Source organism: Eptatretus burgeri, chromosome 18, assembly GCF_056783735.1.
Source record: "Eptatretus burgeri isolate ZD-2024b chromosome 18, Ebu_testis_v1, whole genome shotgun sequence".
NCBI lineage: Eukaryota > Metazoa > Chordata > Myxini > Myxiniformes > Myxinidae > Eptatretus > Eptatretus burgeri.
Window position 1 is genome coordinate 11,131,003 of NC_140978.1, and position 17,872 is coordinate 11,148,874.

General features: G+C 46.8%; 2 protein-coding genes across 11 annotated transcripts in view; one reads left to right on the forward strand and one right to left on the reverse strand.

Moving 5' to 3' along the window:
• SMIM14 (small integral membrane protein 14) overlaps nucleotides 1-521 on the reverse strand; it is a 36,230-nt gene extending 35,709 nt beyond the window's left edge. Inside the window, exon 1 of the mRNA XM_085863725.1 lies at nucleotides 402-521. The gene's annotated coding sequence lies outside the window, so the exon portion shown is untranslated. The remainder of the gene's footprint in view (nucleotides 1-401) is intronic.
• The window catches only part of UGDH (UDP-glucose 6-dehydrogenase), a 59,462-nt gene continuing 41,798 nt past the window's right edge, over nucleotides 209-17,872 (forward strand). Inside the window, exons 1-3 of one of the 10 annotated variants that reach the window (XM_085863717.1) lie at nucleotides 209-299; nucleotides 1,984-2,152; nucleotides 17,029-17,130. In XM_085863717.1, the coding sequence (XP_085719843.1) occupies nucleotides 1,991-2,152; nucleotides 17,029-17,130 (264 nt within the window). In that variant the 5' untranslated portion in view covers nucleotides 209-299; nucleotides 1,984-1,990. The other 9 variants (XM_085863719.1, XM_085863715.1, XM_085863714.1 and 6 more) reach the window with 9 other exon arrangements.

Below are 17,872 nucleotides of genomic sequence, written 5' to 3' on the forward strand. Positions count from 1 at the left end.
AAACTGACAAATTCTTCTTCCCTGAACTCATCCGTCGACGGTGGGTGACCAATGGGATCGCTCGGAAACAGTTGCGTCATCAGGACACGCCCGAGAATAAACGTGGCCAACTCAGACTGCATTCGCATTGGCTTTCGCGTTTTGTCTTGTGAAACAGTCAGCGCGAGGATTGGGCAATCAAAGCACTTCCGGCGCTCTCCCATTGGCTGTTAGAGCTGCACATGCTCAATGCGGTGAAAGCGAATTCCATGCGCTGACGCGCATTCTTAGTTCGTGCTTGACCTATAATTTCCTTTTGGGTAGGTTAAAATGTTAACGTTTCATCTCCCCACAAGATTTTTTTTTTTTTTTTTTAAACCGAGTTCGCTTTCACTTTTAAACAGCTTGACGTCACGGAATACCTGTCCCACGGCAGGTTGGACGGGAAGACGGGCAGCTCGGTTCTCGTAATGCTCGTCCGTCGGATCGGGAGGACCCGAGAGCTTATCCCGAACCCGTTATCCGCATGAAACGTGTAATTGTGGACAGGAATTTCCTCCCGCCTCCTGTAAACTCGCCCCCTCCGCCCCTCCCGCCCCAAAACCCCTCCCGACTCGTTTCTCTTGCATTTCACAGCCTTCTCTCTCTCCTCAGCCTTCTCTCCTCACCTCAGCCTTCTCTCTCTCCTCAGCCTTCTCTCCTCTCCTCAGCCTTCTCTCCTCACCACAGCCTTCTCTCCTCACCACAGCCTTCTCTCTCCTCAGCCTTCTCTCCTCTCCTCAGCCTTCTCTCTCTCCTCAGCCTCTCTCCTCACCACAGCCTCTCTCCTCACCTCAGCCTCTCTCCTCACCTCAGCCTCTCTCCTCACCACAGCCTCTCTCCTCACCACAGCCTCTCTCCTCACCTCAGCCTTCTCTCCTCTCCTCAGCCTTCTCTCCTCTCCTCAGCCTTCTCTCCTCTCCTCAGCCTCTCTCCTCACCACAGCCTCTCTCCTCACCACAGCCTCTCTCCTCACCACAGCCTCTCTCCTCACCACAGCCTCTCTCCTCACCACAGCCTCTCTCCTCACCACAGCCTCTCTCCTCACCTCAGACTCTCTCCTCACCTCAGCCTTCTCTCCTCACCTCAGCCTTCCCTCCTCACCTCAGCCTTCTCTCCTCACCACAGCCTCTCTCCTCACCACAGCCTCTCTCCTCACGTCAGCCTTCTCTCCTCACCACAGCCTCTCTCCTCACCACAGCCTCTCTCCTCACCTCAGCCTCTCACCTCACCTCAGCCTTCTCACCTCACCTCAGCCTTCTCACCTCACCTCAGCCTTCTCCCCTCACCTCAGCCTTCTCCCCTCACCTCAGCCTTCCCTCCTCACCTCAGCCTTCCCTCCTCACCTCAACCTTCTCTCCTCACCTCAGCCTTCTCTCCTCACCTCAGCCTTCTCTCCTCACCACAGCCTCTCTCCTCACCACAGCCTCTCTCCTCACCTCAGCCTCTCTCCTCACCTCAGCCTTCTCTCCTCACCACAGCCTCTCTCCTCACCTCAGCCTTATCTCCTCACCTCAGCCTTCTCTCCTCACCACAGCCTTCCCTCCTCACCTCAGCCTGCCCTCCTCACCTCAGCCTTCCCTCCTCACCTCAGCCTGCCCTCCTCACCTCAGCCTTCCCTCCTCACCTCAGCCTTCCCTCCTCACCTCAACCTTCTCTCCTCACCTCAACCTTCTCTCCTCACCTCAACCTTCTCTCCTCACCTCAGCCTTCTCTCCTCACCTCAGCCTTCTCTCCTCACCTCAGCCTGCTCATCCGTACGTCGGACTTGCCTCCCCGTCCGCGCCTTCCTCTCACCTCGGTGTAACCACCAATGCCGCGTTTTCATTCGCGATTGGCTCGACCAATCGATACGCTCTGATGTTATCGATCGATCGATCCACTCGAATTCCTTGATTTACGCCACACACACCTCGGCTCCCCCGCCGCTCGTAACTCACTTTATCTTCACCTTGTTCCCCTCAGCCTGCCGATGCAGCCGGTGCGCTCGATATGCTGTATCGGTGCGGGTTACGTGGGCGGCCCCTCCTGCAGCGTGATCGCCTACACGTGTCCCGAGATCTCGGTTACTGTGGTGGACGTCAACGGCGACCGGATTCGCGCTTGGAACTCCGCACAGCTGCCCATTTTCGAGGTATAGGTCGCGTCGTGTTGAAACTAGAGCTGTGTAGATCTGGCGGGTAAAACTTTCCGACCGTTCCACTTTTTGGTCACCTCTTCCTGCGTTGTTCAAGGTGACGACGATTGGTGTTTTGTTTGATTTCGATGAGGTGATCTAACGGCTCGTGGAAGATCTTGTACACACACGCGGCGCACCCAGGACGACAGACATTTGCACACGTCGGTGTACTTTTACATTAGTTGTGAAGACCGCAGACGAGGGACAAATGCAGTGTGTACACGGCATATGAGGCTTGCACCCGCTTTTGCAGCATCGTGAGCTTCAGATGGGAACACTAACGAGTAACCAGACAACCCAATGCCTGTACATGAATGGCACGCAAGACAAAGAGCATTGATCGACATCGTTACACCTTTTGTGTGTATTACAAGGACATTATAGACGATACATGGGCTGGCAGGATAGCATAAGAGTTGAGCGGTATGAGTTGCTGGACGTTAGAGATACCAACGGTGTCCTTCGCGAAGAGTAGGCGAGCTGTCGCCGGCACTCTGACTTGCTGCTGGGAAGGCAATAGCAAACCACCGAGCATAACCTTTGCCCAGGAACTGCGTTGACAGCACAGACACCTTGTAAAGAGCAGTGATGATGAATAGACGATGGATAAATACATACATACAGAATATGGGATTTGAACCTCGGTTACCTACATCATGAGTCAGGGGGTCAGATGGGAACATGAACAAGCCAGCCAGTGCACATAGCATTTTTAGCATTTATTTTGTTAAAACTCAATGTCAAACATTCAAAGTTAACCTCCTTTGTGAGCAGTTTCTGATGAGCTTTCTACTCAGGTTATACCATGCCCAAACTTTTTCATTTCTTTGGAAACAGGATGCTATTTAATGTCCAAATATTGTTGCGGGCTGGGTATCGGCGACGAGCGACCGCTAGATGGAGCAGTAGAGTCGGCTCCACCGAACACCCGGAGTTTAGATCGTACCTTTCGAAAAACTCCGACAAGTACGGGTCCCTTACCGGACCGTGAATCGTCAATAATTACACCACGTGGTACAGGGTTATTTGCCAATCTTCAAAATACCTAGAGCTCCACGTGGCGAGTTTACCGAGTATTCACACCTTCGATGGCGCTCGTACGGAACGAGCCGCTAGCGTGCTCGAACCGTGTGCGACCCGAGCGGATGATCACTGAGATCCGTCGGTCCAAATGTCCCTCTTACGGCGGCAACATCGGCCTTGCTAATTCTCCAACACGCGTCACACTAATAGTGGGGCAACTTAGCTAAATATAGCATAACAATTGTGCATTTTGTGAGGAAAGCACCAAATTTGGCACACTCGTAGCCTATCATATTATGAACAGATTTGGATATTGGGCCATCTCAAATTTTTGATGGCAGTGGAAAATGGCTGCCACAGCCATCAGCGGCTGAATTTGAGATGGCCCAAGATCCAAATCTGTTCATAATATGATAGGCTACGAGTGTGCCAAATTTGGTGCTTTCCTCAAAAAATGCACAATTGCTATGCGAAATTGCCCCACTATAAACCAATGGAAGGAAACACAGCAACAAACTGATACATTGAACACATGGGTTTATTCATAATGGGGGGAAGGAGGGAAGCACGTAAGAAGGCAGAGTTATCCGACGAAAGAGATGCACGTATGTAGAGCAAGGCACTGAACAATTTATTACTTACTAGACTGGCGAGACACACACACACACACACACACACACACACACACACACACACACACACACACACACACACACACAAAAGAAACAGTGGCCACAGCCTTTATTGAGCCCTCCAGCTCGGAGGGAATGACGAGCTGAAGACCAGAGCCTGCCTCGGACCTGTCCACCTCGTGTGGTCTTCGAGCTGATTCAAACCGGGCACCAGCAAGAGGCGAGCCGAATCCAGACACCAGCGAGCCGCCTCCCGAGCTCCAGCGGATCCTCACGCGCTTCGCCAGTTTCTCTCGCTCGCACAGATTTTGATGCTTCCGCAGATTCCCTCGCTCCTCCGATGTCTCCGATCTCGATCTCTCTGTCCCTTTTATCGCTCTCGGGCGCGGTCCAAGCGAACCGATTCATGGCCATATTGGGGAATGGAATTCATCCCCGAACGCATTCCGAACACGCCCACATACCAGCGAGCGCGCGGAGAATGTCGGGAGCAGAGGGTTTTCGTTGTTTTATTTGGAGCTGTAGGAGCCGTCGTTGTTGTATTTGGAGCACTAGTAGCCGTCGTTGTATTTGGAGTAGAAATCCTAACTATTAAGGTAACTCACAGCGCATGTACATTTATTCACCCATTAGACTAAGGAAAGGGAGCTATCTATCCACATTCACTTATCGAAATAACTGAGCCATAGGACCTGAATGTTGTGTGCTCATGGCTTCCAGATTCGCAACAATATAGTGTTCATAAATTATTGGATTCGCTAGATATCCCTTATTGTCTGTGTGTGTGTGTGTGTGTGTGTGTGTGTGTGTGTGTGTGTGTGTGTGTGTGTGTGTGTGTGTGTGTGTGTGTGTGTGTGTGTGTGTGTGTGTGTGTGTGTGTCGGCAACGCGAGGCTCCACAGCACAAACCAGCAAACCGATTTCGATGAAACTTGGCGACCAGGTGCCATATGGGCTGGGAATGTGCGCGTTCGAGTTTCGTTGCTAAGCAACCACCTGTTGCTATGCAGCGGCCGAAAAACCGCGTTCACTATTTCTAATACTTGTCCTACAGTTTTGAATGTGGAGAAATGAGACTTGCCATTTTTTGAGATGATCCAAGTACTCTGGAGAGCACACAGTTGCTGGCATGCTGGTATAACCACCAGATCATGATTTTTCTTTTTACACTTTCCATTGCCATCGTCATTTGATCTTTTTCAACGTATTGTAACGGTGGACTCGAGATCAAATCCTCCACCTGGACAGATCACTAATTTAACCGCGGCGGTCTGCTGGGAAAGTCGAACAGATCTTTTCTTCAGTTTTTGACTTGCCGAAACTCTAAATAGATCTGTCACCGTTTGATTTATGATCCCAAATCACGAACCAACACTTCAAGGATGGCAACGGCTTTAATTAGAAGGGCACTCAGTAGAGCGCATACTTCTGCCACGCAAGGCCTAATCCAGTAGAACAGATCGGGCCCAATTAATTTTTAAAATGCAGTCAACCCCCGCTTCATCGCGGTTCACCTATCACGCCCCCGGTTCATCGCGGGTTTTCCCTCGGAACATAACTAATTTTTTCTGCGGATTCCCCCGGTACATCGCGGTAATAATATATAAAATATCAATTATTTAAGCAATAAATTATAACGCGTGGTGCTCGACCAGTCACACAACGAACGAGACAAAGTTTCACTTGTGAACTTCGAATATTTTCTACGTTTTTTCTCCAAGCCCCACGATGCCGCCCAAACTCCCTGCACGTTCTAAGGCTTCTGGCAAGGAACCGAAGCGCCAGAGGAAGGTCCTGGGACGTTCCAGGAGAAGGTTAAGGTAAAGGTGCTTGATAATTGCTTCGGGAAGGAAAAAGATTTTCCGCGGTGGACGAGCACTGCTCATACCCAGCACCTCAAAACCGACCAGACCAGACGAGTCGATCTCCGGCACCTCAAACCCAATCACTGCCAAACTGACCAGACCAGACTAGTCGATTTTTTGGGGGGGAGGCGTCCATTCATCGCGGATTTTCACTTAACGTGAGGACGTTTGAAACGTAACCCCCGCGAGAAACGGGGGATTACTGTACCACGTTATATTGTTGTGGGCCGGGGTTCGGTGGTGATAAACGACCACTTGGTGGAGCAGTAGAGCCCTCTCCCACCGAACACCCAGAATTTAGGTCGTGACTCTCGGAAAAGTCCGAAAGGTCACGGGTCACTTAAAGGACCGTGGTCGCCAATATTTTGACAGCGTGAGGTAGGGTCCATTTGTCTATTCCAATTTACCTAAGTACTCACGCCGTCTCGCGACCGGGGAAACCACACCCTCGGCCGACTCTGTCCAAACCGAGTCGCATGTACCGACTCAGGTCCGGCGTACCGAGCGGGAGTTACCAGAGCCGCGCTGGTCCCAATGACAACTTACCGGCCCAAACGGCCTCACTAATTCTCAATACGCACCGTGCTGGGCCAATGGTAGAAACGACAGGCAACGAACTGGAACATTTAACAGATATTTATTTACAATAAGCCGGTAGGCGACAAGGGATCCGCTAGGATCGAAGTGCTGGATACGATGCTTTTCATTCTGACCGATCCACCGACGAAGATTCATTGCCAAAACATATTGGTTCACATACAATTGTTCCTCTGCCTGGCAATATTTTTCCTATTGCGTATTTTGCCAACTGACACTCCTCATAAAAAATGACGGGAAATAGACACCCGATTTTTGAAGGACTACCATTTGAAAAATATAACCTAAATCAAAAATCGGCTCGAGTAAAATTTTCTAAATATCTCGAAGTGTTTAATTCTGAAGTCTCCTTTCTCCACATTCAAAACTGTAGGACAAGTATTGAAAATAGTGAACGCGGTTTTTCATCCGCTGCATAGCAACGGGTGGTTGCTTAGCAACGAAACTCAAACGCGCACCCTCCCAGCCCATATGGCACCTGGTCGCCAAGTTTCATCAAAATCAGTTTGCTGGTTTGTGCTGTGGAGCCTCACGTTACACACACACACACACACACACACACACACACACACACACACACACACACACACACACACACACACACACACACACACACACACGTGGAAAACCCGATAAATTTCTCTCAATGCTCTTGTTTGACCACCTCCTGAGTCACACATTATTTTTCATAAGCCACACCCACTTTCCTACGCCACTCCCACTTTTCATCAACCACGTCCACTTTCCCAAAGCTCCGCCCACTTTCCTAAACCTCTCATAAAAAATGACGGTAAATAGACACCCTATTTTTGAAGGACTGCCATTTGAAAAATAAAACCTCAATCAAAAATCGGCTCGAGTAAAATTTTCTAAATATCTCGAAGTGTTTAATTCCGAAGTCTCATTTCTCCACATTCAAAACTGTAGGACAAGTATTGAAAATAGTGAACACGGTTTTTCGGCTGCTGCATAGCAACGGGTGGTTGCTTAGCAACGAAACTCAAACGCGCACCCTCCCAGCTCATGTGGCACCTGGTCGCCAAGTTTCATCGAAATCGGTTTGCTGGTTTGTGCTGTGGAGCCTCGCGTTGCACACACACAAACACACACACAGACAGACGGAAAACCCGACAATAAGGGATATCTAGCGAATCTAATAATAAGACAGTGCAGACTTAATCACGAATATCAGGCAGGCAATGTACAATGAGCAAAAGCACTTAACAATTCTACTTATCAGACTGGTCACACACACACACACACACACACACACACACACACACACACACACACACACACACACACACACACACACACACACACACACGAAATGGATCCCGTGGGGGTCTTTATTCAGTCCCTCAGCCCAGGAGAGAAAGGTGAGCTGGGTACCAGGAACTTGTCGGGTACCTCTCCGCCCCGTGCGGTCACACCGTACTTCAACCACCACGGTGGGACTCGAACCCACATTCCGAAATCCAGGGGCTCATGACCCTGGCTGCTCGGCCTCCACCACCACGATGATTCACCGCGAAGGACCGCAGACGAAAAGCCACCACGACCGCAGACGAAAAGCCACCACGACCGCAGACAAAAAGCCAACACGACCGCAGAAGAAAAGCCACCACGACCGCAGAAGAAAAGCCACCACGACCGCAGAAGAAAAGCCACCACGACCGCAGATGAAAAGCCACCACGACCGCAGACGAAAAGCCACCACGACCGCAGACGAAAAGCCACCACGACCGCAGACGAAAAGCCACCACGACCGCAGACCAAAAGCCACCACGACCGCAGACCAAAAGCCACCACGACCGCAGACCAAAAGCCACCACGACCGCAGACCAAAAGCCACCACGACCGCAGACCAAAAGCCACCACGACCGCAGACCAAAAGCCACCACGACCGCAGACCAAACGCCACCACGACCGCAGACCAAAAGCCACCACGACCGCAGACCAAAAGCCACCACGACCGCAGACCAAAAGCCACCACGACCGCAGACCAAAAGCCACCACGACCGCAGACCAAAAGCCACCAAGACCAAGCCAATTGCCACCATGACTGCCGTACATTGGTTCCGACAACCACTCTACTCTTCTTGCCAGGTCCGAGGGATTTCTTCCCCTCTCACTCGCCTCCTGATTGGACGAGGGTTTGTCGGCCGATCAGTGGCCTTCCCTCATTGGTCGGGGCACCTCAGCCCTGCTCGCCCTTCGTTCATTGGCTGGAGGAAACGCTCCATGCCCTTCCTCGGAGCGGAGCCTCGATCTGAAGCGAATGGAGGCTCCGCCCATACCTTCAGCCAAAACCACGTGGGCAATGGAGTCGATGGTGTGGAGAGGTGGAGGGGGTTTGTTGTAAAAAAAAAACACTAACTATAAAGAAACTTCGCAGCACACACATGTAATTCCCGTTAGACATAGGAGGTGGGGCCCTAACTATAAACACATACTTATCGAAATAACTGAACTGCGGGGGCTGCTGTCTGTGTGCAAATTGCTTACAGATTCGTAACAATATATCGTTTGTGGCCCCAACTCTCAATGGTGAAGAATCACTTCTCTTATCTATTAATTAAATTTAAAAAAATTCTCGTATCCGGATCACGATTTTGATCTTCACCAATATCGGATCAATTTATCCTTGTGACACGCTCAACGTGTCCACGAAATTTCATCCAAATCCGTCCACAACTTTTTGAGATATCTTGCACACAATAAACAGACAGATAGGGGTGAAATCATAACCTCCGTCTACCAAATTGATTAAAAGGGAACAGGGAGAACGACAAGGAGAAATGCATGCGTATCACAATTATTCACTTTCTACAATTTCTATCCCACGTGCCCACAAACTTTGACGGCTTATCACGTTACCTTATCTCTCTCACACAACAGATATTCATACAGGGCTAAGTCACAAGATACAAAAGAGAAACCTTGTCCCCACGCAATGCCTGCTCGGATGAGAAGAGCCGGTTTAGCAGGCGTGCCCAGCTTTGTGGTCTCATGGGTCTGTGCGCTTTTTACCCCTCAGCCCGAATTGGGCTAAGGGGTATTGTCGTCACAGGTGTTGTCCGGGCGTCCGTCTGTCAACTTTTGGTTTCCGTCAATTTCGAGGAGAACGCCTTGTCCGATTAAATCCATTTTTACTGGTTGTGTTGGGGTTGAGTAGAGGAAGGTTCCTTTCGAAAATGGGCGCGCTGCGATTTTCAATGTGGCCTCCATGGCAGCCATATTGAAATAGGTTTCCGTCAATTTTGAGGAGAACGCCTTGCCCGATTAAATCCATTTTGCAGGGTGTGTTGGGGTTGAGTAGAGGAAGGTTCCTTTCGAAAATGGGCACGCTGCAATTTTCAATGTGGCCTCCATGGCAGCCATCTTGAAATTGGTTTCCGTCGAATTCCAGGAGAACGCCTTGTCCGATTAAATCCATTTTTGCAGAGTATGTTGGGGTTGAGTAGGGGAAGGTTCCTTTTGAAAATGGGCACGCTGCGATTTTCAATGTGGCCTCCATGGCAGCCATCTTGAAATTGGTTTCCGTCGATTTAGAGAACGCCTTGTCCGATTGAATCCATTTTTGCAGGGTGTGTTGGGGTTCAGTAGAAGAAGGTTCCTTTCGAAAATGGGCGCGCTGCGATTTTCAATGTGGCCTCCATGGCAGCCATCTTGAAATTGGTTTCCATCGATTTTGAGAAGGCCTTGTCCGATTGAATCCATTTTTGCGGGGTATATTGGGGTTGAGTAGAGGAAGGTTCCTTTCGAAAATGGGCGCACTGCGATTTTCAATGTTGCCTCCATGGCAGCCATCTTGAAATTGGTTTCCGTCAATTTCAAGGAGAATGCCTTGTCCGATTAAATCCATTTTTGCAGAGTGTTTTGGGGTTGAGTCGGGGAAGGTTCCTTTCGAAAATGGGCGCGCTGCGATTTTCAATGCGGCCTCCATGGCAGCCATCTTGAAATTGGCTTCCGTCGATTTCGAGGAGAACGCCTTGTCCGATTAAATCAATTTTTGCAGTGTGTGTTGGGGCTGGGTAGAGGAAGATTCCTTTCGATAATGAGCACAATTTGATTCTCGGCTGGGTCACCAGGGGGCCAAAACTGAAAACCTAGAAATGGCTATTTCTCCTGAACGAATGGCTGGATCATCGCCAAATTTTTATCACAGGTATATCTGATGAGGATACATGATGTATAACCCCGGTTTTTGATTTGACCTACTTTTCAAGGTTACAGAGGTCAAAGTTCATACTTCGGTGTTCGGGCGTCCGTCAACTTTTGGTTTCCGTCAATTTCGAGGAGAATGCCTTGTCCGATTAAATCCATTTTTGCACGGTATGTTGGGGTTGAGTAGAGGAAGGTACCTTTCGAAAATGGGCGCGCTGCGATTTTCAATGTGGCCTCCATGGCAGCCATCTTGAAATTGGTTTCCGTCGATTTCGAGGAGAACGCCTTGTCCAATTAAATCCATTTTTGCAGGGTGTGTTGGGGTTGAGTAGAGGAAGGTTCCTTTCGAAAATGGGCACGCTGCGGTTTTCAGTGTGGCCGCCACGGCAGTCGTCTTGAAATTGGTTTTCGTCAATTTCGAGAACGGCTTGAATTGTCCGATTAAATGCATTTTTGCAGTGTGTGTGATGGAGTTGAGTAGAGGAAGGTTCCTTTCAAAAATGGGCACGCTGTGATTTTCACTAGCCGCCACGGTAGTCATCTTGAAGTCTTATTGAATTTCGATATGACGTCCAACGTGCTCTACCTGACTGCATCATCTTGATATCACTGCTTCCTTTTACAATGTATGGGCTGAGGGGTTACGCCTGCTTTGCGGAGCTATTTTTTTATTCAGCACTGCTGAACCCCTTCTCGCTCCTGCTCCCTGAGCTTCTCGGTGCAGACTCTCTCGAGCTGCTCGTCCCGAACTCTCCGAGCTCCTCTCCTTCTGACTGCTATGGACTCACTCGCTCTTCCATTCTCAACTCAACACAACAAACTTAACTCACTGAGCTCCAGTGAACTGTTTCCACCCCGAGGCTATTCCTACCTCGGGACTGTGTGGCGATTGGTTCTCCTCTGGCCCCTTGAGCCTCACGCCACGATCACCGTTCTGAGCAGTTTTCAGGCGGTCTTGGCAGTTCTTCCTGTCATTCTCTGATTGAGTTTTGATTCATCACCATTGAGCAGATGTTGATGAAATGTGGTAACCAGTAGTGGTGTTTGTATGTGCCATCTGTCAAGCTTGGAAGGGTTCGGTGGTCATGCCTGGAAGAACTGCTTGTTCTTTTACAGCACAAAGAAGACTTTGCAGCATGAGGATACACTAACACATTCTTTGCAGAGAGTCTGCAAATTCTGCATTCATCTTTCCATGATTGTGTTTCTCTCATGGCTGTTGACTTAATTTCCACCCAATTCCTTCATCCGTACACTACCAAACATCCATTACTAAAAGGAGCGGCGTCTGTCCATGTGTCATGCTTTCATGTAAAGGGTTACTGTTATCGTACAATAATACAAACGGTATTGTTGGAAACCTAATAATTTATTTACTTGGAACAAAAATTTCAAAGTAGCAAAACATCATGTTTGTTTAATCAATAAAAATGCCTTTTTAGCAGGACTTGGAGCTTGAAGGTTCATTGCACCTGAGATTTAAAAAACATTTTTTGATGTGATATTGATTTGTAAGTCACAAAGAACTGAACATGGTTTTTAATTGTAATAATTTCTTGAGGTGTTAAAGTTTTAAAAATAAAAATAAAAAGCCAACCTGGCTGGTACCGCCCCTAAATACTCCAGCAAAACCTCCATGGTCATTGCGTAATTTGTGCGATGACATCACCAGAACTATCATCTCAGCTGGACGCACAACAAACCCACCTTGTGCAGGATCAATACACAGATTTTGTGAACCACACAAAGAATAATGGCCGCACAACTCGTTTCAGATGTCAGAAAGTGAATTTGACAATTTTCCGATCAAGAATCCCGAGATTACGACGACAGTCGAAATTATGATGAAGAAAGTGCTGTCAGACCATACATGTATGAACCCGAGGTAGAAATTGAGGATGAACATCATTCATGAATCAGCCGGTGTTCACAACAATCGGGACGACATTGAAGAAAGCCTCAGCAAAAACAACTGGTAAGTGGTAAATCGTAGAGCTAGAATGTGGTAAATGTGGAGTTTAGTGGTATTTTGATGTAACGCTTCTCTGTAATTCTTGTAGTAATGAGAAATGGGCTCAATTTTTAGCTCGCCTGTTCGAAGAACAGAGAGCTATAGCGATAACCCCCGGCGTGAGCGTCAGCGTGAGCGTGAAAATGTTAAATTTTTTGCATTACGGAAAAACTCCTCGAAGGATTTCGACGAAACTTGGTGGGGGGGGGGGGTAAGGTATGGTCCAAGGATCATGCCATTAGATTTTGGACTTGGTCCACCCCCAAAAAAAAAATTGGTCGAGAATTTTTTTTTGCCTTTCTGCATGTTTTAAGTGATTTCCAACCCCCCCCCAAAAAAAAATTGTTAGAGAAAAAAAACTTTTTTTTTTGCATTTCTACATGTTTTAAGTGATTTCCAACCCCCCACCCCCCCAAAAAGAATTTTAGAGAAAAAAAAATTTTTTTTTTTGCATTTCTACATGTTTTAAGTGATTTCCAACCCCCACCCCCCACCCCCCAAAGAAAAGTTAGAGAATTTTTTTTTTTTTTTGCATTTCTACATGTTTTAAGTGATTTCCAACCCCCCCCAAAAAATGTTGGAGAAAAGAACTATAACTCTGTCAGCACTGTTGACATAATATTTAATGAATAAGATATAAGGTTCACTTGAGTGACCCAGCAGTATTGGTGGCGGAGGTTTTGCACTCTCCCGAGTGCTCTCCTTCTAGTTTCCTTTCTAATGTTTTTATCTACCACACTTTTTTATACGCCCGATATATATATATATATATATATATATATATATATATATATATATATATAATATATTTCTTCTTCTTCTTCTTTCGGCTGCTCCCGTTAGGGGTCGCCACAGCGGATCATCCATTATGATCCGCATAGTGATTTGGCACATGTTTTACGCCGGATGCCCTTCCTGACGCAACCCTGGTCGCCTCTTACGACACAGGGATATGGTACACCTATTTTAACCGGGGTATACACCGGCCCAGTATACTGGTACTCATTTCGCCGACCTCGGAAGGATGGCAGGCTGAGTCAACCCCCTGGTGTATTAATTCAGTGGCTCAACGGGGCTTGAATTCAGGACCTCTTGGATCCCAAGCCGCTGCCCTAACCACTGCGCCAACACCAGGCTATATATAATATATTTATATATATATATATATATATATATATATAATATTTATATATATATTATATTTATATATATATATATATATATATTATATTTATATATATATATATATATATATTATATTTATATATATATATATATATATATATATATATATATATATATATATATATATATATATATATATATATATATATATATATCGGGGCGTATTATGTGATACCGGTCGTCCATCCGTCTGTCTGTCTGTCCGTTCCTGTCCGCACTCTAACTCCCAAAGTTTTCAACTTTCACGTTTCATATTTGGTACATAGGTACAGACTGTGGAGACGGTGTGTAGCGACATACGTTCGTCATCTAAAGTGGTTGCCATGGCAACCAGGATGCTGTTTTCCATGTAGTAGCACAATTCTGTATATACCTTCTTGATCAGGCGAATATTGTGCTCACTTGCGCTCTTGTTACTGATTACAATATACAAATACATATATTGCTTTATAATTATACTTCACTGCAATGCTTTATAAAAAATATTAATTGTTAGACTCATCTTTTAAAAACGATAAATGTATAAACAGGCGAGCATTGGGTGGCTTTGACACCAACTCTGGTATTCTCAAATGAGCAACCTCTGCCAGGCCACCCCATATATAATCAAACACATTATGGAAGACTGTTCAACCCTGGCTCCACGAAGGCAAGCAGACAACGTCTTGGATTTTTTTTTTTTTGTATACCTTGGTCGAGGCTCGTATGAGAGCAAACACACAACTCGCAGCAAGGAGGCATGAGACAAGAGGGGTGGGAGTGGAAGGGACAAAACATTGGGGAACAGACACATTAGGTGAACTGTGGAAGGGAGAGGGATGGGGATGGGACGGGGAACATGGTGAAGAGAAGATGGACATTACAGGGACTTTCAGGAAGGAAAGCAGGAGAATTGAAGGAAGTGGGCTTGGGTGGATTATCGGGGGTAGAAAAGATCGAGGATTTGGATGGGGGAAGATAAGAGGTGGTGGTGAACAGCTGTTTTGAAAGCCTGGAGGGAAGAATGGGAAAGAATAGAGTGAGGAAGTTTATTCCAAAGGCGGGAAAAAAGAGGAATGAAAGAGTGAAGATGAGCAGTGATTCGTGATTTTGGTAGTTTTACCAGAAGGGGGTTGTTGGCGGACCTTGAGCGCCCTGTGGAAATGTGGTGGGGACAAATCGCAGAGAGAGCAGGGGGGCAAGGCTGGAGAGGAGTCGGTAGAAGACAGAAAGACCACTGACCAACCTGCGGTGATTGAGTGAGAGGCCCAAAGAGGATGTGAGTGATCTTTGGGTCGCTCCTGGAAGTTTGATTGGCTATCTCCGTCCATGGACTTGTTCGAGCAGAACTGACCGGGGCTAATCAACAACAGCGTGTTAGAAGGGGTCCTTTTTCATGTTTCACTTCATTTTACATCCTCATTTTGACACGCAGATAGACATGCAATATGTTTGTGAATTGCAACAGGCTGTCCTTTGATTAAACCCATCAGCAAAGCATCATGTCTTACATGCAAATATACTGAAACGCAAAATAAATTTACCACTTGTTTGAAATGTAATAAAATTGTCACAGTTCAAAATAAAACAAACCAACAATTGCTAATTGAAACATTGGCATTTTATTGATGACATGTCAAGTTTTTGACCAAGATACACTATCTCATAAGTTTGTTCTACAGTACAGAACAGCACAGGGTGCAATGTCAGTCCCCTTTCAATAGCATGTGTGGCCACCATTGTTTTGGATACAGGCAGTGCACCGGCGGCGCATACTGCCTACCAGTCTTTGGATGGATTGCTGCTGGATTCTGTCCCACTCAGTCCTCAATGTCTGAAGCCATCTGACTGAGGACCATCTGCCTGTCCTGCCTTGCAGTGGTGACTCTTGGCCTCCCTGATCGAGGTCTGTCATGTGCAGAGTTGTGGAGGGTGTCTCTGTCCACCAGGGCCGATATCGTCTGGTGTGAACAGCCAAGGCGACGTGCCACCCCACGGTAGCTCAATCCGCCTTGCAGTATGCCCAAGGCACACTGTCGTTGATCCCTTGACAATCGTGGCATGTTGATTGAAATGCCCATTTTGCACTGGCCTTTTTAAAGCCAATATCAAGACATCACGTGCAGCTCATTAAAATCATCCCTTACCTCTTGGCTAATCACTGACAGTCAAAAGGGCTGTTCAACAGCTGTGCTATGAAGTGACCAGTGAAGGTTCAAGTGACCATCCGTGACCGTTTTGTCTGACAGTGAGGACACTAGTGTCCACAAATAAGTTCACACATTTACTACACGCAGTGTTATTGTTGATATTTGAAGGTTTAAAAGGTGGTAAGTTTCTTTTGCGTTTCAGTATATAAGTGTGTTCGGTCGACTCCATTACTTTGTGATGGTCAAACCTATATTTTATGATGAAATTGTATGAGTACAGTATTAAAATACCTTTACTTAGCTATCATCATTATATGGTATTGTGTCTGTTTTTTTTTTTTTTTTTCTTGGATTCTGCTTTTGGTTTTCTGTACAATCTCTAGTTGGAGTGGTGATGGTGTAACCATGCCAGAACAAGTTCACAGGTTCAAACAACAAGAATGCATGTCTTCTGTTTCTGAACCTTTCATGATTCTATTGTCTCCTCTCAATTCATTTTCTTTTGTATTAAAAGCCTCTCTCTTTTTTAACGTTTGCGATTTAAAAAAAATTCTTAGCTACAGGATATTCGTTTTTGGCCGAGCACTCTGGAATTACTTCAAGTTAGAATCCCCCAAGTTGATTTTCTTCTTTCTTCTTTCCCAACATTTTCCTCTTGGCTTTTGTTGGATGATTATATATGCTTGTGGAGATCTCCTTTGAGGGTGAACAGGCTCCTGCAGTATCTGTGGTAGAATGCACCATCTGGAAATTGTCTTTATCAGGTATTTTGTGTAATTGGTAATATACCTGCACGCTTGCTCACCTCGCCAACATTTTTGAGCATTTGCCATGGCTCCACTGTTTGAGAACATTCCAGTTTGGTCTTATCACCAAAGTGAAATTATGTATTGTGAATCTTTTCTTGGACGAACCAAACGCATTGGTTCAAAGCTTAACAGCATTTGATTTTCGGGTTTTTCTTCTCTACTCAGGATTGTAAGTTCTTGCAATGAATATTTTTGGCAGCATGTGGCAGCTCTCTTGCTTCAAAGCTGATTCGATCAAAAATTCATTATAAATTGAATTTCTGCAAAATTATACTGACAGGGAGGGTGTATTTATTACAACTACACTCATGTCTTTACATGTTATGGTTTAGTAATCACCATCAGAGAGAGTGAACTGCAGTGATGCCAGACCGTCATCTTCCTGTAATCATTATGCATTTGTATCTCCAGCCAGGCCTCCAGGAGGTGGTCGAATCATGCCGTGGGAGGAACCTCTTCTTCTCCACAGACATTGACGGAGCCATTAAGAAGGCAGATCTCATCTTCATTTCGGTGAGTTTGAGTGCTTTGGAATCTGATCTGTTTCCTCACTAAGATGAGGGTTAACATACAGTCTATGTGGGTACAATTTCACGTTTGCTTTCATTGACAAAATATAAAGTAACATGTGTGAATTAATGATTTTTGAGGGATTTTGTCATTCTAGTATTGGTAACAGGTCGGGTTCAAGGAGCATGTGCTGTAGCAGCGCGTCGCTGCGTCCACTTTCCGCAACTCCAGGAGCTTCTGTCTGGCCATCCCCCAGGCAGATGCCTGGCCCAACACCATCTCAAATCGCTGATAGAATCTGGTGAGCAGGATCAGTGTCAGGAAAACCAGCCACATGTCCAAACAGCTGCAGCTGATGCTCACGGACTATGCAGGTAACAAATCTCATCTGAGTCTCTCAGCAACTGCTCGCTGGACACAAGGTTTGACCAGCGATAGCTAAGGATTCTTCAAAGAGACGTGGTACCGAAGGAGTTAAGTCTCCGTCTCAGATCCTTGGGCAGAGTCCAGGTCTCACATCTGCAGAGCAACACTGTAAGGACCAAGGAATTAATGACTCAGACTTTTATCGTCCTGCATAGGTACCAACAGCACCACACCCCATGATCCAGTGAATTCATGACTCCCCAAGCCCAACCCGGACATCTCTCGACCTCTGGCTCACAGTCAGCAGAGACACGAATGTCACTGCCAAGGTAAGTGAATCACTCCTTGACCTCAACATCTTCACCCCACAGGTACAGAC